General features: G+C 41.0%; 1 protein-coding gene across 2 annotated transcripts in view; it reads left to right on the top strand.

The window, feature by feature from the left end:
- Window positions 1-25,182, top strand: part of LOC126161713 (general vesicular transport factor p115) — a 219,572-nt gene that overhangs the window by 178,992 nt on the left and 15,398 nt on the right. For both annotated transcript variants that reach the window (XM_049917745.1, XM_049917744.1), the window contains exons 15-17: window positions 588-704; window positions 21,928-22,125; window positions 22,679-22,763. In XM_049917745.1, the coding sequence (XP_049773702.1) occupies window positions 588-704; window positions 21,928-22,125; window positions 22,679-22,762 (399 nt within the window). In that variant the 3' untranslated portion in view covers window position 22,763. The remainder of the gene's footprint in view (window positions 1-587; window positions 705-21,927; window positions 22,126-22,678; window positions 22,764-25,182) is intronic.

Here is a 25,182-nt window from a genome sequence, read left to right as displayed (position 1 = left end):
CCTCCACTATAAGCTCACGAAACAATTTTTGTTGAATGCTTTTATCGTGTCATGTAAAACCCACGGCTTCACCCAGATACGTTTCCTTTTTTCCCCTTGCTTCTCTTCCGCATGTGTTCATAGTGCAATTGTGGTACATGCAACTGCTGTGGTTAATAACAAGTTGTCGTCAGCCATCTTGAACTTTAACGAAAAATACGATGACAGTGTAATACTCCTTTTTAGCGCCACATCAAAGATCTTCATCAAATATATTTGACAAATATTTGATCACATCTTTGATCAAATCTTTGACAAAGAAATTTGATAGTGTAATATCAGCCTTAGAAAAAGAACCAATGAATGATTAAATAATCCTGGCTTCCATTAGATATCAAATTAATATTTTTGTAACCTGTGGTTTATGTGTGCTGTCTATTGATTACTGTTTCTCAGGTGCCAGAGAAACCCAAGGCAATTCACAACACATTCATCTGTCTAAACCTAGAATAAATTATGTGCTGGATACCAGTTCAACAGAGAAGTGTTGTGTGGCATTTAAATTTCTGATCCATAGAAAGTTAATTGTACCTACGGTATTGTTACAGGAAGAGCAGCTCCATCGAAGAACAGCAGAAACAGTCTCACAAAATATGCATATGAATTTACAAGATTCTAGAGTGCAGAAGTCAACTGTTGAAGATGTTGAAACAGGGAATAGTGAGGTAACATAACCTTCATTGAATTTGAAGAAAAATGCAAATTCTTACCTGGTAATATAATGTAACGATTGCTGTATTTTACACACTATGGGACACACTTTTTTTTTTTTTCTTCATAAATTGCTTGCAAAATTCAGGTACGTCTTATACTCAAAGTTAATATAAAAATTTCCAGTGTTTGATTTAAAATTCCCAACAGTTTTTAAAATAGCCATACATTCAATGCACGGGTAAGCTATCTCAATCTGGCAACATTGGATTCAACTAGCAGCAGCAGTGCACCGATGCGATGAACATGAGTTGCAGGGATTCACAAACTTTCTAACACTGTTTCCCTCCTACCTTGCCATCACAAACCCTGTATAGCCTGTGGTACGTCATTGCAGTCTATGGTGCCAGTGAAGTTGAATTCAAAGTGATTTGCGTTATTGGTAACAGTACAATATTTTTGCTAGTAGCTAGTTTTGTAATGGAAAAAAAGGTAAAGTATCCATATGCTGCAAGCTATAAATTGAAGGTAATAGCACAAGCAGAAGAATATAGAAACAGAGCAGCTGAGTGGCATTTAGGCCCTCCACCAACAGATTTGTGATTGGCGGGCTAGTAAAGAGGAATTTTAAAAAATGAAAACTAAATGTGAAAATAGAGATTGAATGCAAAAACTAGAATGACAAACTTGAATGCCAACTCTAGAAGATGACATACTGACATGGATTCAGGGACACCATCAAAATGGCATTGGAATTAATACAAAAATGATTCAAATACACGCTTGTAAGCTGGCGCTGCAGCGGAACTTAGGACTTAATTGGAGTTACAGGTTTATGAAACATCATGGACTTGGTATGGCAACCAAACCCAAAATATCTTGGAAAATGCCTCAAGAGTATGAAGAGAAAATATTATATTTCCATCACCCTGTTATTCAACATCGGAAGAAAACCAGTGAGAAACTAAACCAAATAGCAAACATGGACAAAACTCCTCTGACATTTGAAGTGCTGAGTAACAGAACTATTGCCGTGAAAGGTGCCAAAACTGTAACTATAAAAGCAAGTGGACATGAAAAAATGCACTACACTGTTCTTTTTCCACGTTGTGCTGATGGTACTCAATATAGTGATTGTTTTCAAGCACAAAATAATCCCAAAATCTTCTAAAATACCACCAGCTAATGTTGTTCACGTACGTGACAAGAGTTGGATGGATGAGGCTGGTATGAAATTGTCGATTAATAAGGTGTGGGATAGTAGGAAAGATGCTTTATTGAAGAAGAGTTCTCTTCTTGTGCTTGATCAGTTTAGTAGTCATTTGAAAAATTCTGCGAAGGAGAAAACTCACTGTTATTCTGGGAGGACTTACTTTACGATTGCAACCTCATGATGTCTTTATACATAAACCATTTAAAGTGTATGCGAGAGAGAAATGGAAAAAATGGATGTGGATGAAACCCAACATGAATTCACGCCAAAGGGAGTTTTAAAATGGCTTACAATCAAACAAGTGCATCAGTGGATAAAACAGTCATGGTGAAAAGCGAGAGAAGAAATTATTGTTAAATCTTTCAAGACAATCAGTGTAATAATGCTCTCAAAGGGAGTGAAGGCCATTTTATATACGAAGAGGATGGTGGTGGTGGTGGTGGTTCAGATGACAATTTTCATGGATTTTAAAGGTCAGTTCAGTCTTATAAACTAAGAATTTTTTTTTAGTCTGGCTTTGCAATTTAATAATAAAAATTTACTTTTAAAAAAAAGTCCATAGTGCGTAAAATACGGTAGTGTTCCATATGATGCACAAACTCACAGTATTTGTTAATTTTTTATACGTTCTTTTACTGTTAGGAAAAATGTTAATGCTCATGTGGAGAATAAAGTCATGATTTCTGAATGCACCCTTTTCCACAGCTCAGGACCCCTAATTGTACTGTTTCATGTAAAGGACATTTCATTATTTATATTAAGGCATTCTGAGAAATTCACTATAGTAGAAAATAATGGAAAATAAAATAAAAATAATAAAAATCTCTATCTGATTCATTTAGGGTCAAAATTATACAGATCCAAAACCCGAGTACTTAAAGACAACGTACTAAAGGTCGGCAACAGACATTGAGTTTTTTATTGACATTTATTTACACCTTGCAGTAACAATTTATGATGCTGACCACCTTCTCAGTGCACACATTACAACATAATCCATTGGAAGAGCTGAAGCATAGGCTCAAAATCATTTGGCGCATTTGTTGTACACACTGATAATGATAGATGTGTAATTGCTGCTCCATACTCCATGAAATGTCCATAGTGAACTCTTGGGTGGAATTTAATGGGAAAACTGAGGGGTGCTTCTTAAAATCCCTTTTCCTGCTCTCTCTCTTGAATGTCTTCATTTCTCATAAGTTTCTGTCCGGGGCACTAAATTTCTTCCCCTTAGGATATGTACTGCAAACCTTTTCTGTGTACATTCATTTACGTTTCTGGTCATTATTTCCCGTTCCAATGTACAGCCTTAGACATAGTGTATGAGCACTGGCCAGCCGGCACAATGACTAAGACCAAGCTGCCCATGTAAGATGCCAGTAAAACTGGCCTCTCCTCAGAATTCTAAGTCTAACCTAACCTAACCTAACCTGGAGCAAGTATTGTCCTCCACTCAAGCTGTAAAGTCCTAAATTTGCTAGTGGTCTACATCATGCGTTGTCAATGCAAATTACTGAGTGAAAGATACTACTCATTCCTTTATTTTTTATGACGTTTCAGCTGTCTGTTAACAGTATTGGTCATATATAATTTGCTTCACTTTCTAATCAACCAGCAATATCAAAACCTTCTGTGAAAGATCTTGTAGCTTAATCAAGATCAGAATAGTCTATGCTAGAGTGTTTCCTCACACCACAGTAGCCCCGACCACTGGGCACCTTGGTGTGATCACAGTGTGGTGCACTTTGGCACCTTTTTGCTCTCGCATTGTTAGCATAAAATTGTTTCTTACTGTAGTCCGATTTTCCATACAAAATAGTTCTATACAAAAGTTGAATAAGCATTAGAAAATATATTTGCAAGTGGAAAAAGTCTAATATTTGTGACGTATTGTTCTCTTTGGTTTTAAAAGAGGGATGCAGGCAGCGGAAGCAGCGCAAAACATTCGTAGCATTTGTGGGTGCGAGTGCTATCAGACAAATAGCTTCAGAAAAGGATTTTCTTCTTTCAAGAAAGATTGTTCTGACATGAATGATTTTCCACGTTAAGGAAACCTTGATAATAGGCGTAAATTATGAACTGTGACTTTTGCACTGTGACTGTCCCTGGTGACTTGGCTTTAGCCATGAAAAGGATCTGCCATGGGAAGTCTGTCTCATCCACAGTACAGTTCCTGTGGCTGCATTGCCTGTGCCTTCTGTGGGTTCTACAGGTGTAGTTGCTGCTCATGCAGAACATGCCAGTCAGTTTGACGATCAAAATTCAGTTGGCCCTGCTGGTAGAGAATGTACCTACCTCTGAGGCCCATTGGTGCACTATAACAAAGAGGGAGTGTGAAAGTGACAGGCAGTGTAGAAAATGCACCGCATAAGTTGACAAGCAGCCCTTACATTACACCAAGCTTTGCCGTATGAGAACGATGTATTAGAATTTTCCGAAAACGTGTAGTTTACTGTGGCAACCCCCCAGGGGGCTCACATCTCTTTTGCGAATAAGTGCTTGGCCTCCATAGGGCCTCAGCCCTTAAATGCTACTTCCTTTTCTGTACTGCAAGTCTATTCTCCTGCTTTTCTTTTTTCCTCTGCTTTTTCATTGGATGGTCTTCTTGGTTCTGATTGTGCTTTGATCTGGTTTGTGATTTTGGACAGTCATTTTCCTCCCTTCCGGCGTTCTACAACTTTTCGTTCTTAACTATACGGTCCCCTTGTTGGGTTTGGCTTGCTACTCTGTTCCAGGTGAATTTAACTTTCTTCCACTGGTGGCTGCATGGCCCCCAACAGTCTCGCCAGATAGGAAAGATTATTATAATGCAGAGAGATAAGACCCCACAATGTTTCATTCCCTGGCTACGTTCTGGGAAGAGGGACAAGCCAGACACCTGGGTGCAAAATGCTTCACCCAGTACTTGATGCGGATACTTTTACTGCAATGAAACCATTATTTTTTGTCAAAAACATTGAAGATAAATTTGGCGAAGTTGAGTCTTTGGTAAAAATACAAAATGGTTTGTTATTAATTAAAACTTCCTCTGCTGGCCAATCTGCAGCTCTTAGGGCATGTGATCGTCTAGGTGATATACCTTGACCATTGCTCCACACCAAACTTTGAACATGGTCCAAGGAATCATCTGTCGCAGAGATTTTGCCTTCCAAACAGATGAGGAGCTCTGGACTAATCTCCAGTGGCGAGGCATACATTTTATGAGATGTGTGCGTTCAAAGGAAATGTCCTCCCAGATAAAGTTAAGTTCATGGTATGCAGGTGTGATATGAAACTGTATGTCACACCACCAGTGAGGTGCTTCAGGTGTTTACACTTTGGGTGTATGTCATTCCTACAGCATAGTCCCAAAATGCGGCAGCTGTGGACAATCACTCCATGAAGGTAGCCCTTGTAAAAATCACCATTTGTGTGTCAGCTGTGTGGAACACCGCCCTCAACGTTCACCAGTTTGTCCAGTTTTCAAGAAAAAAAGGAAGATCAAGGAATACAATCAATCGATTGACTGCCGTATTCTAAGGCATGAAACAAATTTGAACACCTTCATCTTGTGAATATGATTATCAGTTATGCTAACATCATGATCATACCTCAAAATCTCGCACCACCCACCCTCCTCTCGTGTGGTATGTACAGTATCTTTGTTGGGAACTTCCCACACCCAGCTGGAGCAGCAATCTCCTTCTTTGGTGTTAACTGGTGACAGGGCTCCGTCTCAGGATCAGTCTCCTTGGCAACCCCTAGATCAGAGGCTCAATGCCAAACAATTGCTGAAGCAGCCCTGACCATGTGGGTCCCAGGGCCATCTGCTCTTCATCTGTCCCCATAATCTATGCAGATAGCACCTTGAACGAACCTTGCCCACCAAAGGCTACAAAGGAAGTCGAAGGTGGTGGCGGTGGCGGCGGCGGCTCCTCTGATGCCCCTGGAGGCGCCAGATTCCCCCATGTAGTTGGATTCTGAGACGATGTTTTTGATTGTAGTTCCATCCCCACTGTTGACAGGCAGTGTGGTGTGAATGGTCATCCAGGCCCCTTCATGCCTAACCTGGTCAACAGTCACATGATCATTCAGTGGATTTGCACTGTACAGGTCCTGAGAGGGTATCTAGAAGGGTCTGTACCTTGATTCATACAGATGGTTCCAGAATGAGATTTTCACTCTGCAGCGGAGTGTGCGCTGACATGAAACTTCCTGGCAAATTAAAATTGTGCCGGACCGAGACTCGAACTCGGGACCTTTGCCTTTTGCAGGAGAGCTTCTGTAAAGTTTGGAAGGTAGGAGACGAGATACTGGCAGAAATAAAGCTGTGACGACGGGGCGTGAGTCATGCTTGGGTAGCTCAGTTGGTAGAGAACTTGCCCGCGAAAGGCAAAGGTCCCGAGTTCGAGTCTCGGTCTGGCACACAGTTTTAATCTGCCAGGAAGTTTCATACAGATGGTGTCAATGGATTCCTCTTCATACCTCACTGGAGATGCTGGTGCAAATGACCTCGGTGATTAATATTTGCAATGTTTACTTACCTCCAGACAAACCACTTACGTTGAATTGACTACATTAATCCAACAATATCCCCCCCCCCCCCCCCCCCCTTTTTCCTGCTTGGGTACTTCAACCCACACCACACTTTGTGGGGGTACTTCAACCCACACCGCACTTTGTGGGGGAGTACCACATCGTCTGGTAGGGGTCTTCTAATTGACCTGTTTCTCTCAGACCATGATCTCTGCCTCCTCAATGATGGTTCTTGTACCTACTTCAGTATGGCCCATAGCACCTTTTTCAGTTACCAATCTTATGCTCACTTCCTGTAATCTTGTGGTTTCACTACATTGGTCACTACACTACCACCTTTGTGATTTCCTTACCACTGCCTGACAGATTGACTACCACACCGGGCATTTAACAGAGCCAACTGGGCCTTGTACGCCTCTGCTATTACAGTCACCACCTTTGTTGGATTGTATTAATGAGGTTGTGCAAGGCATCTCAGACCAGATCATCCACACCACTGTAACTGCTGTTCCCCTTCCTATAGGTCCCTCACACCATTGGCCAGTGTTGTGGTAGACCAAAGACATTACAATAGCTGTTCAGGATTGTCGCCGAGTCCAGCATTGATTCAAATTACATTCTTTGCTGACCAGCTTCATCACTTTTATGTGACTCTGGGCTAAGACTCACTAACTAATGAAACGCAGTAATGAGGAATGCTGGGAGCACAATGTCTCCTCCCAGGGGATGTATGCATCTTCATCTTAGGTGTGGGCCAAGCTCCATGGTCTTGTCCTACCGGGTGGTCTTTTTACCAATTTGTTGGTTCTCGTGGGACACCTTGTGACCCACTTTGCAACAGCATCAGTGTCCTCTTCCTATCTGGCTACCTTTCTATTTTCTAAGATCCCCCCCCCCCCCTCCCACAATCACACACACATTGTTTCACTCCTCACCAAGCAGAATACTTTAATAAATGTTTCACTGACTGGGGACTACTTCAGGCCATTGCCTTGTCCCACAATATAGCACCAATTCTCAATCAGATGATCCAACATGTGAACGTTCCCCAAAAGCAACATCTCAGGGCATCCAACAGGTGATTCCACCTCACAATGCCACAATACCATAGTTGTCCCAGTCCTTCATCTAGGCAAGAACCCAGTGTCCCTCGGCAGTTACTGGTCGATTATCCTAACCAACGTACACTGTAAGCTGCTAGAAATAATAGGTGCCTGGACATTATACTGGGCTCTCAAATATCAGAGCCTTTTGTCCCTCTATCAGTGTGGTTTCCTGGATGGACAATCCACAACTGACCATCTGAGGCTTTTTCTAAACGTCAACACCTTCTCTCTCCCTCTCCCTCTCCCTTTTTTTTCAGCTGCATGAAGTGTATGACACCACTTGACATCATCACATTTTACTGACCCTCCATGACTGGGGCTTCTGAGGCACCCTGTCGATTTCTATTCGGCATTTTCTTATCCCTACGGTTGTTCCAGTGTAGAGTTGATGCTCCACTCAGCTCCTCGCAGGTCCAAGAGAACTGCATCCCACAGGGCTCTGTGCTGAGTGCCACCCTCTTCCTTACCACCAGCAGTGGGCTAGTGACCTCGCTGCTGGTCACCCCTGTGTTGTTAAATCGACAATTTTTGCATTTGGTACAGCTCCCACTCAGTAAATGTTGCTCAGCAGCAGCTCCTTGATGCCATCTGGCATCTCTCTATGTGGGCTGTTTCCCATGGCTTCTAATACTCTCCTTCATAAGTGCAGATCACACATTTCTGACATGATACCATGATCCATACTGACCTGAAACTGTACTTAGATACCCAGCACCAAGAGATTGAAGCAAAGTCCCATTTCCTGGGCCTTCTTTTTCAATAAAAAAGCAGACTTGGCTGCCCCATATTCATCACCTGAAGACTAACTGCATGTGGAAGCTTAATGCTCTCTGCTTCCTTGCCCACATAGGAATGTGGATTGTGCTACTCTTATCCATATTTAACGGACCCTGATTTTGTCCTGACTGGACTACAGTTGCCAGGATTATGGCTCAGCAAGCCCCTGTGATGTAATAAAATAAAAGTGATGATGTTATTCAGTGGAAAAGTTGGAATTTGAGATTTCATTTACTGTTTTATCAGTCACAATTGGCGTAAGAGTTATGGATTGACCATTGTCATAAGATATTGCATTATGAAATGTGAATAGTCTTTACTTGCAGTTTTGCATGGCTTGAGGCAGTCACAGGTAACGTGCTATTGATTAAGAAATTTCATTATTGTCTTTCTGATTACTTCATGATCGTAGATACGATCATACCCGGTTGTGAAGTTATTGTTATGACAAAACAATTTCCTAAGAGACCATGAAGTTCTTAGGGGTGTAAAAACAACTGTAACATCACACAAAAAGGGAAATTCAACATTAAAGCTGATAAAAATAAATGGTGTGTGATTAGGGCCTCCCGTCGGATAGACCATTCGCTGGGTGCAAGTCTTTCGATTTGACGCCACTTCGGCACCTTGCGTGTCCAATTAAAGCTGATGCAAAAAGACGATAAAACATTTTTTTTTTTCTTTTTTGTTTTTAAAAATGTGACAAGCGCATTGGACTGCTGATCTTGGTGTCTGTAATCTTAGCAAAATGCACAATTAAAATGAAAATAATACTGAGGAGATGATAGGAATGAGCACTGCTAAATGATTCAATATTTTCAGAACAAATATTTATTGTAACTAAAACATATATCATACCTTATGCTTAGTACAACAATGACAGTAGATTTTTATGTCCGTTTCGTGTCCATTGAGCGCTCTTTTATATAGCCATAGTCTTCATGAGTCGCCTGTGCGTCGTCACGATAAGTTATAACAGTTCTTCTTTTTACACTTCACTCAAACTTGGACGGAACACGTTTTTATACGTAAAAATTAGATCAGACTGCCACAAATCCGCGCATATCGTATATCGATCTGTATTCTTCTCAGTTTATATTGCCGCTCAAAGACAACGAATTACATTATTTAGGAAATTCCACCTTTGCTATGCGACGCCATATTATACATTAATCATTCTTTACAAACAAGTATTCACCTTCTGGCTGAAAGTGTTAACTATTTGCTGTTTTAACGAAGCCAAAAATAGCGAATATCACACTCCTTTAGCTTTGTGCTTGTTTAGAGTTGATGCACCATTGTGGCATGCATCTAGCCTCTGGTGCCTTTTGGACTATTCCCATGGACAGTCTCCCTATCAAAGTGGGGACCTTCCCTCTTCAGATTTGATGGTACAAGCTTTTGGTCTCCTATGCAATCACCATCCAAGAATTCCCTGAGCATCCTATGTATCCCATTCTCTTTGCATATGAAGGGTGTTGTCGTCCCGATACCCACAATCAGGTGGGATTACCAGTTTGAATTTGACTTGCTCCCCTCAGTGAAGATCTCCATTTCCCCTCTGTGGACTGAGCTCCCTGTGTTTTCTCGTGCACTATTCATTATATGATGCATAGGCCACAGATTAGGATTAATCTCTTGCAAGGTCCTAAAGTTTCACTCACCTCCGTGGCCTTTTGGCATCTTTTATGTCCGGTTCTTCAAGAGTTCGGGGGAGTTACCATCTTTTACACAGACAGCTGTAAAACTGTGGATCAAACTGGGTATGCTTTTACATATCCTGCTGGTATGGAATGTCATTCGCTGCCGGGAACATGTAATGTGTTGACGGCAGAGCTGACAGCCATTAGCAGAAACTTCCATTTTATTAAACGGTCCTGCCTTGAGTATATGTACTGACTCAATGAGCAGTCTCCAGGCTATTGTCCAAAGCTACACTTTCCACCCTTTGTTCTCTCAGAATTTTGTCATGCTGCCCGCTGTCTCTGGGTCCAAAGTCTTGTTCGGATCCCAGGGAATGAACTGGCCAACTGTTTGGCTGGAATAACATGTACTTGTGCCTCGTTAACTTGGTCGATCGCAGTTGCAGATTTGCAAGTGCATGTGAGATTTTTGTCCAATTGGATATCTGGTGGATTACTGCCCCATCTAATAAACTCCGCACAGTGAAGAAGACTACTGCAGTGTGGCGCTCTTCCTCCTGCTTTTCCCAGAAAGAATATACAGTCCTGTGTCATCTCCACATTGCTCATTCAAAGTTAACCCATACTTGTAGTTGTGAAGCCTTATAAATAGTAGCTCATATGTTGGTGGAATGGCTCCTCCTTTTGGCCCTCTATCGTAAGTCTGGTCTTCCAGCCTCACTGTCTCTAATATTGGTGGACACTTCATGGATGGTTGACATGACTGTCAGATTCCTCCATGAAAGTGATTTTTATTCTCTACCTCTGGAGCATGGGCAGGGTGGTTGGGGATGGTGCGTCTCCCACTGTATGCTTGGTCTCGGGGTTCCCTGATTGTACCTCCTTGACCGGACTATACTTTCATCCCTCTTTTACTCTGTTATAATTTTTTTTTTTTTTTTAATTTGATTTGCCTCCTTTCTGCCACACCAAATTTTCTGTTCTGTATGTCACACACTGTTGAATATTGGGCCAATGAAACACTACCTTTGGCTCGCCTTCCCCACAATATTATCTAAGTGGTCTTTCCAGCTGAAGTTGTTCGTAATTTTAACACCCAGGTACTTAGTTGAATTGACAGCCTTGAGAATTGTACTATTTATCGAGTAATCGGATTCCAACGGATTTCTTTTGGAACTCATGTGGATCACCTCACACTTTTCGTTATTTAGTGTCAACTGCCACCTGCCACACCATACAGCAATCTTTTCTAAATCGCTTTGCAACTGATACTGGTCTTCAGATGACCTTACTAGACGGTAAATTACAGCATCATCTGCGAACAACCTAAGAGAACTGCTCAGATTGTCACCCAGGTCATTTACCGTATTTACTCGAATCTAAGCCGCACTTTTTTTCCATTTTTTTGTAATCCGAAAAATCGCCTGTGGCTTAGAATCGAGTGCAAAGCAAGCAGAAGTTCTGAAAAATGTTGGTAGGTGCCGCCACAACTAACTTCTGCCGTCGAATATATGTAGCGCGACAGAGGCATGCTTTGTATAATAGGCACAAAGATAAATACTGGCGCCAAAACCTCTGCGTCAGTAAATAAATAAAAAAAAAAAGGGGGGGGGCGGAAGACGAGCTTTTTGTTCTCCGCCCCGAGTTTCAACCACTGCATTTTCATACATTAATCCAACGAAGTAAATACAAATTCCGTGTTGTTCATCTTCGAATGTAGCAGAATTTCAATGTACTGCGAAAATCGGACTGGCAAGACTGTTTGGGATTTTTGTCAATATGGCCAACTCTACATTCTGAATTTTTTCCTACCTGTGAGAAGAGATGGTTGCTAATAGGAACTTTTATGTATTGTGAATCACATGCAGTATTCTCTTCACCATAAGAATAATACGAATACAAACATTTTGCCATGTATTGTTTCGTGTTTGCTGCTATCTCATTTAAATCCTGTGTGCCCAATAAACTACGAAACTAGAGTGAGACAACAGCAAACGCGGAAGAATATACGTATCGTGTCATGTTTATATTCGTATTATTCTTATGCCTAGTAGTGATACAGTCAGAAATGAAGCATGGCAACTGACTAGATTTATAAATCTAAGATGACTAATTTCTGTGCAGAATTTGATGTACTAAAGAAGCGGCCGCAAAGATTTTCAAACGGAGAAAAATTTTCGCCAACTCTCGTTCAGAACATGTTCTATCATACGCAGCCTATTATTTGGTTCTTGTTGATCATTATCAAAGAAAGCAGCAGTATAAGTAACAACAAATAAGTCTTTTGCCATTGTTTCGCTAATGAGACAATTCCTCTCTTTTTTATTGTAAGCGGTGGCAGCGCGTACAAAAGCAAGCCATGCCGCTAGCGGCGACAGGTCGTAAACACGCACTATCAGAATGCGACGTACAATGCATGACAGTACAGTAATGCATTTTCAGCTTAGAGTGACATATACACCTATAACAAAGAAAATGGCACTTATAAGATTGAAGCAAAATAAGCAATCGATTCATACCAGACGAAGCACGTGAAAAAGGAAGGGTACTCGTATAAATACGGACGGAGTGCGTGACGCATAGCAATGGCTACCTGATAAAGCTTAACTGCTAAGCTTACGACTCGAATCAAACTACTGTAGCTGTATCGTCATTCATTCGACCTAAATTGTGTCTCATATGACAATGGACCAACTTTGTTTCGATTTGGAGGTGCGGCCTAAAACTTTTCTCTCCCCTTGAATTTCGAGTCTCAAATTTCAGGTGCGGCTTAGATTCGGGAATTTTTTTTTTCCTTTATTTCGAGTCTCATTTTTCAGGTGCGGCTTAGATTCGAGTGCGGCTTAGATTCGAGTAAATACGGTATATAGATCAGGAACAGCAGAGGTCCCAGGACGCTTCCCTGGGGAACACCTGATATCACTTCAGTTTTACTCGATGATTTGCCATTTATTACTACGAACTGTGACCTTCCTGACAGGAAATCACGAATCCAGTCGCACAACTGAGACTATACCCCCATAGGCTCACAGCTTGATTAGAAGTCGCTTGTGAGGAACGGTGTCAAAAGCTTTCCGGAAATCTAGAAATATGGAATCAACTTGAGATCCCCTGTCAATAGCGACCATTACTTCGTGCGAATAAAGAACTAGCTGCGTTGCACAACAACGATGTTTTCTGAAACCATGCTGATTATGTATCAATAGATCATTCCCTTCAAGGTGATTCATAATGTTTTAATACAGTATGTGCTCTAAAACCCTACTGCAAACCGACATCAATGATATAGGTATTTAGTTCGATGGTTTACTCCTACTACCCTTCTTAAACACTGGTGCGACCTGCGCAATTTTCCAATCTGTAGGTACAGATTTATCAGTGAGTGATCGGTTGTATATGATTGGTAAGTAGGGAGCTATTGTATCAGCGTAACTTGAAAGGAACCTAATCAGTATACAGTCTGGACCTGAAGACTTGCCCGTATCACGCAATTTGAGTTGCTTCGCAACCCCTAAGGTATCTACTTTTAAGGAACTCGTGCTAGCAGCTGTTTGTGTTTCAAATTCTGGAATATTCCGTTAGTCTTCCCTGGTGAGCAAATTTCGGAAAACCGCGTTCAATAACTCCGCTTTAGCGGCACAGTTGTCGGTAACAGTACCATCGGCACTGCGCAGCGAAGGTATTGACTGCGTCTTGCCGCTTGTGTACTTTACATACAACCAGAATTTCTTCGGATTTTCTACCAAATTTCGAGACAATGTTTCGTTGTGGAACCTATTAAAGGCATCTCGCATTGAAGTCCGTGCCAAATTTCGCGTGTCTGTAAATTTTCGCTAATCTTCGGGATTTCGCGTTCTTCTGAACTTCGCATGCTTTTTCCGTTGCCTCTGCAACAGTGTTCGGACCTGTTTTGTGTACCATGGGGGATCAGTTCCATCTCTTACCAGTTTATGAGGTATGAATCTCTCAATTGCTGTTGCTACTATATCTTTGAATTTGAGCCACATCTCGTCTACATTTGCATAGTCAGTGTGGTACACTCAAATTCCATCAAATTCGGAGCTACCTCTGTCTCTCTAACATTTTATCTCCTCTCAGATTTTTCAGACACTTTGCATTCTGATCCACTACCTAACACATTACTTTCGCATTCATCCTTCCACATCCACTCATAATTCATGCTTTCATGAAGAGCCATTGGTTCACTTCCAGCAACAGAAATAAATGCACGAACTCCTTTCGTTGAGGTGTGCAAATTAGTAGCCTCAACTTTTGCAACTCCAGCCTCTAAAACATCATGTTTGCTTCCCTTTAACAATGCCCACTACTACTTTAAATTCTGAGTGCTCACAATATTCCAGGGAGTTAACAAAGCAAAAAAGTGTACAAACTTTCTTGACAAAAGAAGAATCATCACCAAGATATAACATTATTTTATAAATGAATACAGAAATAATTTTAATTATTACCATTAGATTGTGCAATTAATAATATAAATTTTAAGTATGCCAGATATTTCATAATTTCAAATATTTCTAAAAGAAGAGTAATTTTAACTGTATGTAACAAATTAATTTCTTTTTGTACATTTTAGCCTGAAATTTCAAGCTTTCGCAACCAATGGTTGCTTCATCAGGAAAGAGGGAAGGAGAGGGAAACATGAAAGGATCTGGGTTTTAAGGGAGAGGGTGAGGAGTCATTCCAATCCCGGGAGCGGAAAGACTTACCTTAGGTGGGAAAAAAGGACAGGTATACACACGCGCCCACACACATATCCATCTGCACAGATACAGACACAAGCAGACATTTGTAAAGGCCTTGTGTCTGTGTAGGTGCGGATGTGTGTGTTTGTTTGTGTGTGTGTGTGTGTGTGTGTGTGTGTGTGTGTGTGTGTGTGTGTGCGTGTGTACCTGTCCTTTTTTCCCCCCTAAGGTAAGTCTTTCCGCTCCCGGGATTTGAATGACTCCTTACCCTCTCCCTTAAAACCCACATCCTTTCGTCTTTCCCTTTCCCTCTCCTTCCTTCTTTCCTGATGAAGCAACCATTGGTTGCGAAAGCTGGAATTTTGTGTGTGTGTTTGTTTGTATGTCTATCAACATGCCAACGCTTTCATTTGGTAAGTTATATATAAGGGTGTCCCATTACAACCTTCACAAATACCTTCAAATACTTCCCAGCTCACAGTTCGCCACCTTCACGCATAGCTTCACCTGTTTTCTCTGATACAAAACCATCTACATTACTTTCACCACAATTTCTAGAATTATTCAGCAAAGGCCAAGGAAATATGTCTGAGGAATTGCAGCAGAGACTAGTTTCATGCCTTCCAACACACAGAAACTACCAAGACAGAGCCTAGAAATTCCCATTCGAAATCCAAAACCTTCAGGCCATACCTGTATGAGCTCTGTGACAGAGGGCTGACATTGTGAACCAGATTGTTACAGTGATTGATAATGAAGGATTTTATGTTGGCTGCATCTGGTTCACAGAGGAAGCACACTTCCACTGCATTTGAGTCATGGATAAACAAAACTGGTGATTTTGAAGTTCAGAAAATTCCAGTTTGTGTGACACAAAATATTTGTATTCTCCAAAAGTTACTGTATGGGTTGCGGTATACAGCACACACATTTTTGCAATTTATGGTGCAATTTTGGAACAGTCTGTTGCCACACAAGTAGCATTGGAGAATTGGCCAGCCACCACATGATTCCTGCAAGATCAGATTGAGCAGGTGCTTCACTTTCCGCAGTCAACACTTCAGGACTGGTGCAGGTATAGATTGGCCACCATATCCATCCCATCTGACTCCTTGTGACTACTTTTCGTGGGGCACATTGAAAGACCCTGTTTTATCAGAACCATTCCACAATGCTGGATAAGCCTGAATTGGTGATTTGTATGGCATCTGAAACCATTTCTGTTAAGGCACTACGAGATGTAATGGCAATTTTCATTGTCCATTTTCATCACCTCCATACTGCAAGTGGTGGACATTTTAGAAAGATTGTGATGCAATTGTTAAGACTGCTTTCAGAGGACAACATTAATTATACACTGATACTGCCTGTTAGCAGCTTTTCGAACTATTTCAGAACTTCTGTATAAAATTCTTACAGCTTTCACAGTAAACATACCTTTTGTTGCACTCGTCTGTCAAACTTAGTTTTTGAGATGTTTAATTTTGAAGTCAGGGACACCTTCACTGGACATCCTGTATTATGCAAGAATTGTTCAGAATATTTCATCAGAATTACAAGTCAATATCTGGTGAACTTAGTCAGTGGACTTCCAGGACTGGCGCTGGATTATGTTACTATCACTAAGCTGCCAAACATTTGCCAGGTGCCACTTTATGTATATATTTTTGAGGTATACAAGTGAATTACAAACATTTGTCTTGCTCAGCATCCTTCCCGTAGTCATTATTTTGTGATGGCACCAACCCATGTCAAATACATGAGAATAAGAGTGCAGTGCCTATTGTTTCAAATGACTAGAGGTCAGTTTTGTTCGAAACAATGGAAGTAGGAATGCAACAACCTGATTACTTACCTAGCTGTGACATGTAGAATCAGTGTAAGACTGTCATTACAGTTGCATAGTAGGCAATACTACTTGTTACGCAGTTATCTGCAGAATTAATGTAATTACAACACTGAACTCTATTATTGTTCTTGTATCATTAGCGACTCATGGATTGAGGACTACGTTCGTTAAGAATGATTATTCAGATTGAAGCCAAATACAAGAGACATCATTTTGAAGGTGATCTTGATGTGTGTTTTGCAAACACCACTGCACGATTTAACTGCAAAGTGAGCAATCTCTAACTAGCATATAACGTATGAAAATATTATTTATGAAAGCAGGTGCATGAAGAAGCATTACACTTGCAAAACTGATACTATAACAGGTATATGAAGTGTGAAACAAGCTGTGTCGCATACTATTACTTACAGTGATTACTTAGTTCATGAAAAATTGCAGCTGCAATCTGCAAGTATGGAAACTACAGTATAAGCTTGTATTACAGCAATACAAGACAATTTAAACTTTGTTTCTATCAGTATGTCACTGTAAAGGTGTGATGGAACTTTTCTTTGCACCACAGGGGCAATATTGGAGAAATGAATGGTGCAGCTCTTCACTAGCTCTGAGAATGAGGTCACTCTGTAAAGTAAATGCCAAGTTTGGTATTAGTTTCAGGCTCAAATGGAGATCAGTGTTTTGCCTAGTCTGTGTCACGGTTTCCATCAGCCAGATTGAATATCAGTAGGGAAATCGTAACAAAACTTGTTCGTCATAAGTCATCTCACTACTTTCGGTACCAGGTAAGAATGAAAAAGTGACGATACACACACAACATAAATGTTTCAAGCTGCTTTTGGTGCCTGCACCCCTCCAAAGTGAACAATATACACTCCTGGAAATGGAAAAAAGAACACATTGACACCGTTGTGTCAGACCCACCATATTTGCTCCGGACACTGCGAGAGGGCTGTACAAGCAATGATCACACGCACAGCACAGCGGACACACCAGGAACCGCGGTGTTGGCCGTCGAATGGCGCTAGCTGCGCAGCATTTGTGCACCGCCGCCGTCAGTGTCAGCCAGTTTGCCGTGGCATACGGAGCTCCATCGCAGTCTTTAACACTGGTAGCATACCGCGACAGTGTGGACGTGAACCGTATGTGCAGTTGACGGACTTTGAGCGAGGGCGTATAGTGGGCATGCGGGAAGCCGGGTGGACGTACCGCCGAATTGCTCAACACGTGGGGCGTGAGGTCTCCACAGTACATCGATGTTGTCGCCAGTGGTCGGCGGAAGGTGCACATGCCCGTCGACCTGGGACCGGACCGCAGCGACGCACGGATGCACGCCAAGACCGTAGGATCCTACGCAGTGCCGTAGGGGTCCACACCGCCACTTCCCAGCAAATTAGGGACACTGTTGCTCCTGGGGTATCGGTGAGGACCATTCGCAACCGTCTCCATGAAGCTGGGCTATGGTCCCGCACACCGTTAGGCCGTCTTCCGCTCACGCCTCCAGTCGTGTCGCGACAGGCGTGAATGGAGGGACGAATGGAGACGTGTCGTCTTCAGCGATGAGAGTCGCTTCTGCCTTGGTGCCAATGATGGTCGTATGCGTGTTTGGCACCGTGCAGGTGAGCGCCACAATCAGGACTGCATACGACCGAGGCACACAGGGCCAACACCCGGCATCATGGTGTGGGGAGCGATCTCCTACACTGGCCGTACACCACTGGTGATCTTCGAGGGGACACTGAATAGTGCACGGTACATCCAAACCATCATCGAACCCATCGTTCTACCATTCCTAGACCGGCAAGGGAACTTTCTGTTCCAACAGGACAATGCACGTCCGCATGTATCCCGTGCCACCCAACGTGCTCTAGAAGGTGTAAGTCAACTACCCTGGCCAGCAAGATCTCCGGATCTGTCCCCCATTGAGCATGCTTGGGACTGGATGAAGCGTCGTCTCACGCGGTCTGCACGTCCAGCACGAACGCTGGTCCAACTGAGGCGCCAGGTGGAAATGGCATGGCAAGCCGTTCCACAGGACTACATCCAGCATCTCTACGATCGTCTCCATGGGAGAATAGCAGCCTGCATTGCTGCGAAAGGCGGATATACACTGTACTAGTGCCGACGTTGTGCATGCTCTGTTGCCTGTGTCTATGTGCCTGTGGTTCTGTCAGTGTGATCATGTGATGTATCTGACCCCAGGAATGTGTCAATAAAGTTTCCCCTTCCTGGGACAATGAATTCATGGTGTTCTTATTTCAATTTCCAGGAGTGTATCTCAAATGTTAGACATATTGTCACTTGTGACTGTACAATGATGAGCCAAAACATTATGACCGCCTACATAATAGCTTGTTTGTCCGTCTTTGGAACAAAATACATCACTGATTCTGCATATCAGGGATCCAACAGTTTGTTGGTAGGTATGTGACATTACATTTCTATGCACAGGTCATGCAATTCGCATAAATAATGGGCAGCTGATTTTCGTATGTGGTGATAGTGCCCAATAGCAACCCAGATGGGTCCCATAGGATTTACATCAGGTGAATTTGGTCACTTAGACATGAACATGAGTTAACTATAATGCTCCTCAAACCACTGTAGCATGGTTGTGACTCAAGAGACATGGACAGTTATACTGCTGAAAGATGACATTGCCACTGAGAAAATCATCAAGCATGAAGGGATTCAGGTGGTTTACAGCTGTCAGTGTGTGTTCAGTTACTGCCACAGGTACCATGCAAGTGCTGGAGAATGTCTCCCATAGCATAATACTGCGCCCACCAGCCAGTGTCTGTGGTGCGCTCCATGTTTCAAGTCGCCATTCAACCAGATGACGGCATTTGTGAAGACGACGATCAACCTTATATAGCAAAACTATGATTCACCTGAAGAGATAGCATGTTTCCATTGATCGACGGTCAGATCCTGATGGTCCTGTGCCCACTGCAATCATAATTTATGGTGTTGTTGGGTCAACATGTTAACACGTAGGGGGTGGTCTGAAACAAGCATTGTGCTCTTTTGGCAGAGATGCCACAGATCACCATCTGTCCTACTTTACAGAGCTGAAAAGTCTCTGAACCCCACGTTCTGTGAAGAGCCATGTGCATCCAATCATTTATGACCTAGTGGTAGTTTCATTGTTGTAGCTCTTTCCATTGATGCTCACTACAGTAGCACATGAACATTTGACTAGCTTCACCATTTTCAAGACACTCATTCACAGGCTCAGCTTAATAATAATCTGCCCTTTGTCAAAGTCACTTATCTCAATGAGTTTCCCAGTTTGCAGCCCACATCTTTGTTAGGGTGAGCCCCTGTTAATGTCAGCTCCTCGTACATGTTTTTGCTACCATATCACGTGCCTGCTGTGCCACCAGGGAGCATCCATCATCGCAGTGGGGAGTGGTCATAATGTTTTGGCTTATCAGTGTATTTTATAATGTTAATTTAACTCTCATAAGATAGCAGTATACAAAATCCAATATATAAATGTAAATATTATTACTTCAGATAAAAAAATAACTCTTGGTAAAAACTCCCATAGCAGCCTGTGCATGTTGTGTTACTGAATGGTGATCATGTAGTTTATCAAAGTTATTTTGTGTGGAAGATCAAACTAAAATAAGAAACAATTTTATTCTTATCACTGTGAGAGGATAAAAGTGCCCAAGATGTGCCGTGTTCATTTGGTTGAACAACAGTTGGCACCAAGATGTCGGTGGCCACCAGAGGACAAGGAAAATGTCGAGTTGAAACTGTTCTGATCTTGACACACCCACAAGCTCTTTTACAGAAAGTTTCACTTTATTCTATTGCACCGCAGACACCATCTGCATCTCTACAAAACTAGAGCTATGACATTTCCCTGGTGTCTAACCCTTGGCTTATCTAATCCTCCTATAAACATAATTTTCCTGGTTGTAGTAACATTAACAAAATTTTTATCATCTGTTTGTGCATTTCTAGCAGAGTTGATGATTCCATTTTACACACAACATTTTGATGACTAAAGTTATCATTAGCTTCAGGTGCTCTGAACATTACGCTCTTATGCATGCTTTCTGCTTGGTCTCCATCAAGAGGGCAAAGAAAGGTTAGTGCCATGCCTATATTCACAGCTGATGTCGACTCTTAAGCACTAACACACTTGATTTCAATGGCCGCTTCACTACCCGAGCCATCTTGATCCTTCCCTCCATCACCAGCTTTTCCGAACAGTGCAGATGGGAGTTATCCTTGCAACACATTTTCCCCGCCCATAATTATTCTGGCCTCAACCTACAGTGACATACTGTCCCCACACCCTTCACCCAACAGTTTCCATCCCCTCTGCCCTATCATCTCCTCCCCATTCTCATCTCCCACCCTGTTTATATTGAATCCTGTCCCAAACTCTCTCTCTCTCTCTCTCTCTCTCTCTCTCTCTCTCTCTCTCTCTCTCTCTCTGTCCCCCCACCCCCACCCGTTCACCACCATCCCTTCCCCTTCCCCTTCCCCTCCCCATACCATCCAGATTGCTGCTTGTATCTTGTATCCCTTGTGATCTTGCATTCCGGCCCGATATGCTGGAGTTGGCGGTCATGTGTGCATGAGGTGTCTGTGTTGATGTATCTTCTTTATGGTAAGTTGCAATCTGTCTTTTCTTACATTGTTGAATTTCTACCTGGAGTTTCGATTGTTTGATTTTTTCCTATAGGTGGTGTTGATTTTGGCCTTAGTGGCCTCCTCTTCCATTTTAACAGCACTGTAACTGGTATCACTTTTGTTTTGTATTTGCATGTTTCATTGTTATGTCATTAAGTAAAACAATATTGGGTAGGCATATACTCCACTGCACTGCAGCACATTATTTATATACAGTAATTAATTTCATAGGTACAGTTTACCTGTATGTGGGACTAAATATCCTACTTGCCTTTGCTTTGTTAGGCTAACTTGTAATTATGTAAAGAAAATTTCATCACTTTCAGTTGATGACCATGCTTATGTTTGTAATAACTATCCTCATCCTTACTTCAGGTAGGTTCATCTTATCCTATGTCCAAGTGATCTGTCCTTCCTATACCTCTTTCATGCCCCGAGGAAAGAACTTTTTAGTTTCATAAAGCTAGGTTGTGTGTCAGTTTTACTTTTATGTTTGTCTGTCAGCCTACTATGTATTTCACTCCTGAAGGTAATAGCAGTTCTCTCGTACAAATGTATTAGTTTTCACATTTGAATTTTCCTTTGATACAGTTGTCTATAAAATTCCATTGGTGCATTTGTGAGTGAGCTGTGAGGCTGTTTCTTTTAAAAATGTAAACAAATATAATGAGAAAATTGTGATGGTTTTTATCATACTTCATAAAAGGTATATTAAAATCCCAGTTTTAAACAATTTAGATGGTTCTGAAATTAGACATTACATGATATTTTCCCACAGATTTCACAACTGCAGCAGCAGCTTCTAGAAACACAAAAACAACTGTCTGCTGAAAAAGATAAAGTAACTTTAATGGAAGCTATTGTAAGCGAAGCAGATACATTGAGGAAAGACCAAGAAGTTTTACTGGAACTTTTAGCAGATCAAGATACAAAGCTGAATGAATATAAGGAAAAATTAAGAGCTCTTGGAGAGAAGGTAAAATATATGTTATGATATCTGTTTTAAAAAAAAGAAAAGTTTATAATCATATTCCTTTGTCACTCCTTTTTAAATTTAGTACATATAGAATGTCTAAATTATGTGTCATTTAATTAAGTACAATAGACAATATATTGCTTAAATAGGATTCAGGATAATTAGGGTAATAGACATTTTTCATTGCTAGGGCACAATAAAAAGCTAGGAAACACCCATTATAATCTCTTTTCAAAACTAAATGTCAATTATAGCTATGTAACCTTTTAAACAAAGGAACCTGTGAGAAATAAAAAATGTTCACACTATGGGAAGTTAACACAAGTTTTTTTTCGCCCATTGAAGGTATGATTTTTTTTTTTTTCCAACAAAGCAATAACTAATTCTCATTCTGGAAATAACTCAATTGTTACTCCCCAACCAGCAATGTAAATAGAAAAAAAACCTAAACATAACAAAAAAATTGTAAGGAGAGAGAATTTACTTGAATGTGTGTAGTCGTGTATCCTCTGTTTTTATGTAGACTTCACCAGTCTGTGGTATTTTTACTTAGGTTGATGATGATGAAGATGATGTAAGTTCACAAGATGACAAAATGGATGAAGGTATCAGCAGTGCTTCAGGAAAAATTCCTTGAGGTAAGGATATGCCCAATAATATTTTTAAAAAATGTATGTTTTGACCTCATGGTGTTTTCCTGGCTAATTTGGATTACCCAGAACTGCTATTACTCAGCCGAAAGAGGTGTGAATGTCATTTCTGTAGGAAATATGAAAATAATTCTAAAGTTTGATGAAAAAGAACTTACAGTGCTTGCATACTTAGAAATTATTTGTTGTGATATTATTATTATTATTATTATTATTATTATTATTATTATTATTATTATTATTTATAACTGCATCATTCCCCTGCGATAAATTTCATTAAAATTATCAACACAGTAGCAGTGATATGCAGTATACTAGAGGCATGTTCTTGTTCTCCACTGGGAAATATTTTGTTTGAGGTTTGACAAAAGAAACCAGACTGATATTGCAAATTTATGTTATTACCAGATATATTTAATTAGTGGTAGAGGCATTCAATATAGAATCCTTTTGAGTCAACACACATCAGCCATTATCCCTTCTGCTGTCCAAAATCTTTCTGCATGTTGCTTCCTGCAAACAGCCCAAAATAATTTATTTTTGCATTTCAGCAGAGCATAAGAACAGATCTGTAGTAAAGTGCTTGTCAACCACCACTCAGCTAATGAAGTTTGATGAAGCATTTTACAGTAGAACAGCAAAAACTAAGTTCAAAAAATAGTCGAGCACTAATGCGACATTAAAGATACCCTCAAAGTAATGCAAGCAAAGTTATCTTCTCTTTTTACCCCCTTCATATCTCTCATTTCAGATCTTCACTCATATGTCTCACTTTAACTAAATTAATTGTTTATCTTTTGGTGTTAAGACTTTCAAAGTGGTAAACAAATGAAAGAATACTTTGGCTGAAGATATCATTTATGATCAACTGACTTCCATTTGATCATAGGCAAAACATTTTCAGGAAAAGAATCTCATATTTTTGGAGGGGATCAGGAGTGAACTTGTTATCACGCAAGAAGAGGAGTTTGGTTAAAATTATTTATAGCTGAAGACAGACACAACTTACATAAAAAAGTATGTCTGTTGTAGAACAAGGTTCATCAACAATATTGGTGCACAAAAATTGGAGCTAATTAACTCACATAGAATAAAATATTTCATCGATTAATATTTTGCATTGATATTTTGAAAGTTAAAGCATAGGCATGTAGTTCATGTACGTAAATATTAAGAAAAATACAGCAGGTCGCTTCTGTCTTGCTAAGGAAGATTCTATTGGACATAGTGCTTGCCACATATTCTCCCATGATCTGATCTTTGTGAAGTGTCAAGTGTAAGAGGACATATTAGGGTTTAATGCAATAAGTGAAATGTTAAACTCATTGCATATATGTAAAGAACTGGAAAGAAGCTACTGGCTGAAGTCCAGTGCTGACTTGCAAAACATGTAGTCTGTGCTAAGCTAAAAGTACCAGACAGTGAGCAGAAATTAGTGACAGTTCTTGTGCTACCACTCCATAAAATTCTGCATAAATTCCAGGAAGTAAACCCCAAATACTGGTATATAATGTAATGAACTGAAGCTGAACACAGTCACCGGTCTTTCACTAGCAAAATTCAAAAGAAGGAAATCCTTCACATTAACAAGACTCAATAACAGTGAAAACACTATTTATACAGATGAGCAATAGAATAATATTAAAGATTATTAAATAAAGGAAATAAATTTTCTGGTATAATGAGACATAATTGCCATAGTGAAAGAGAGAAGATTTCTGAGGTGTCTCACACTGTTCAAATATCTGTGGCAATGGAAAGATCTGAGTGGAATTCTACTAACACAAAGAGTTAAGGTAACAACTTACCATGTTGGTGATGTGGTGAATGGTCATTAGGCATATAAACAAGATTCCACTGCTAAGCTTTGGACAGTGTTCTTTTTCAGAGCTAACTAATGCAGAAAACAGTCACACAGCTACATTGTACCAGTGCAGCAGGTCGACTGGGGTGAAGTGTTGTGTGAGGTGGAATGAGTGAGAAGAGAAAGGATTGGAGAGAGGAGTGGAGGAAAGGGTCTTTAACAACTAGGAAAGTCAGGCAACAAGGAGCAGGATAGGGATGTGGCACCAGTGAACTCAACCTGGCATAGGCAGAGAGAGATGCATGTGACAACCAATGAAGTGAAGTGAAGTGAAGTGAAGTGGAGGATGGCTTGAGAGGTGAAATTGAACACAGGAAGAGAGAGACTGCAGAAAGGAGTGAGAGAGTTTGGAATGAATGAAGTACGGGCATGCAGACAGGGATAGGGATGGGGCTGTAGGCTGTCAAATTTCAAGGCCTGGAGGATTTTGAGATCAAAAATGTATTGTCTGGACAATTAAGTGGACAGCTGAATGATGGTCATGCCCTCAAAAAAACCCATACAAAAGTTGCAGCAGAGTTGATATATTGTGTGATTGCTTTC

Source organism: Schistocerca cancellata, chromosome 2 (assembly GCF_023864275.1).
Source record: "Schistocerca cancellata isolate TAMUIC-IGC-003103 chromosome 2, iqSchCanc2.1, whole genome shotgun sequence".
Taxonomy (NCBI): Eukaryota; Metazoa; Arthropoda; class Insecta; order Orthoptera; family Acrididae; genus Schistocerca; species Schistocerca cancellata.
The sequence above is the reverse complement of the archived record's forward strand: the minus strand, read 5'-3'. Positions and strand labels throughout refer to the sequence as shown.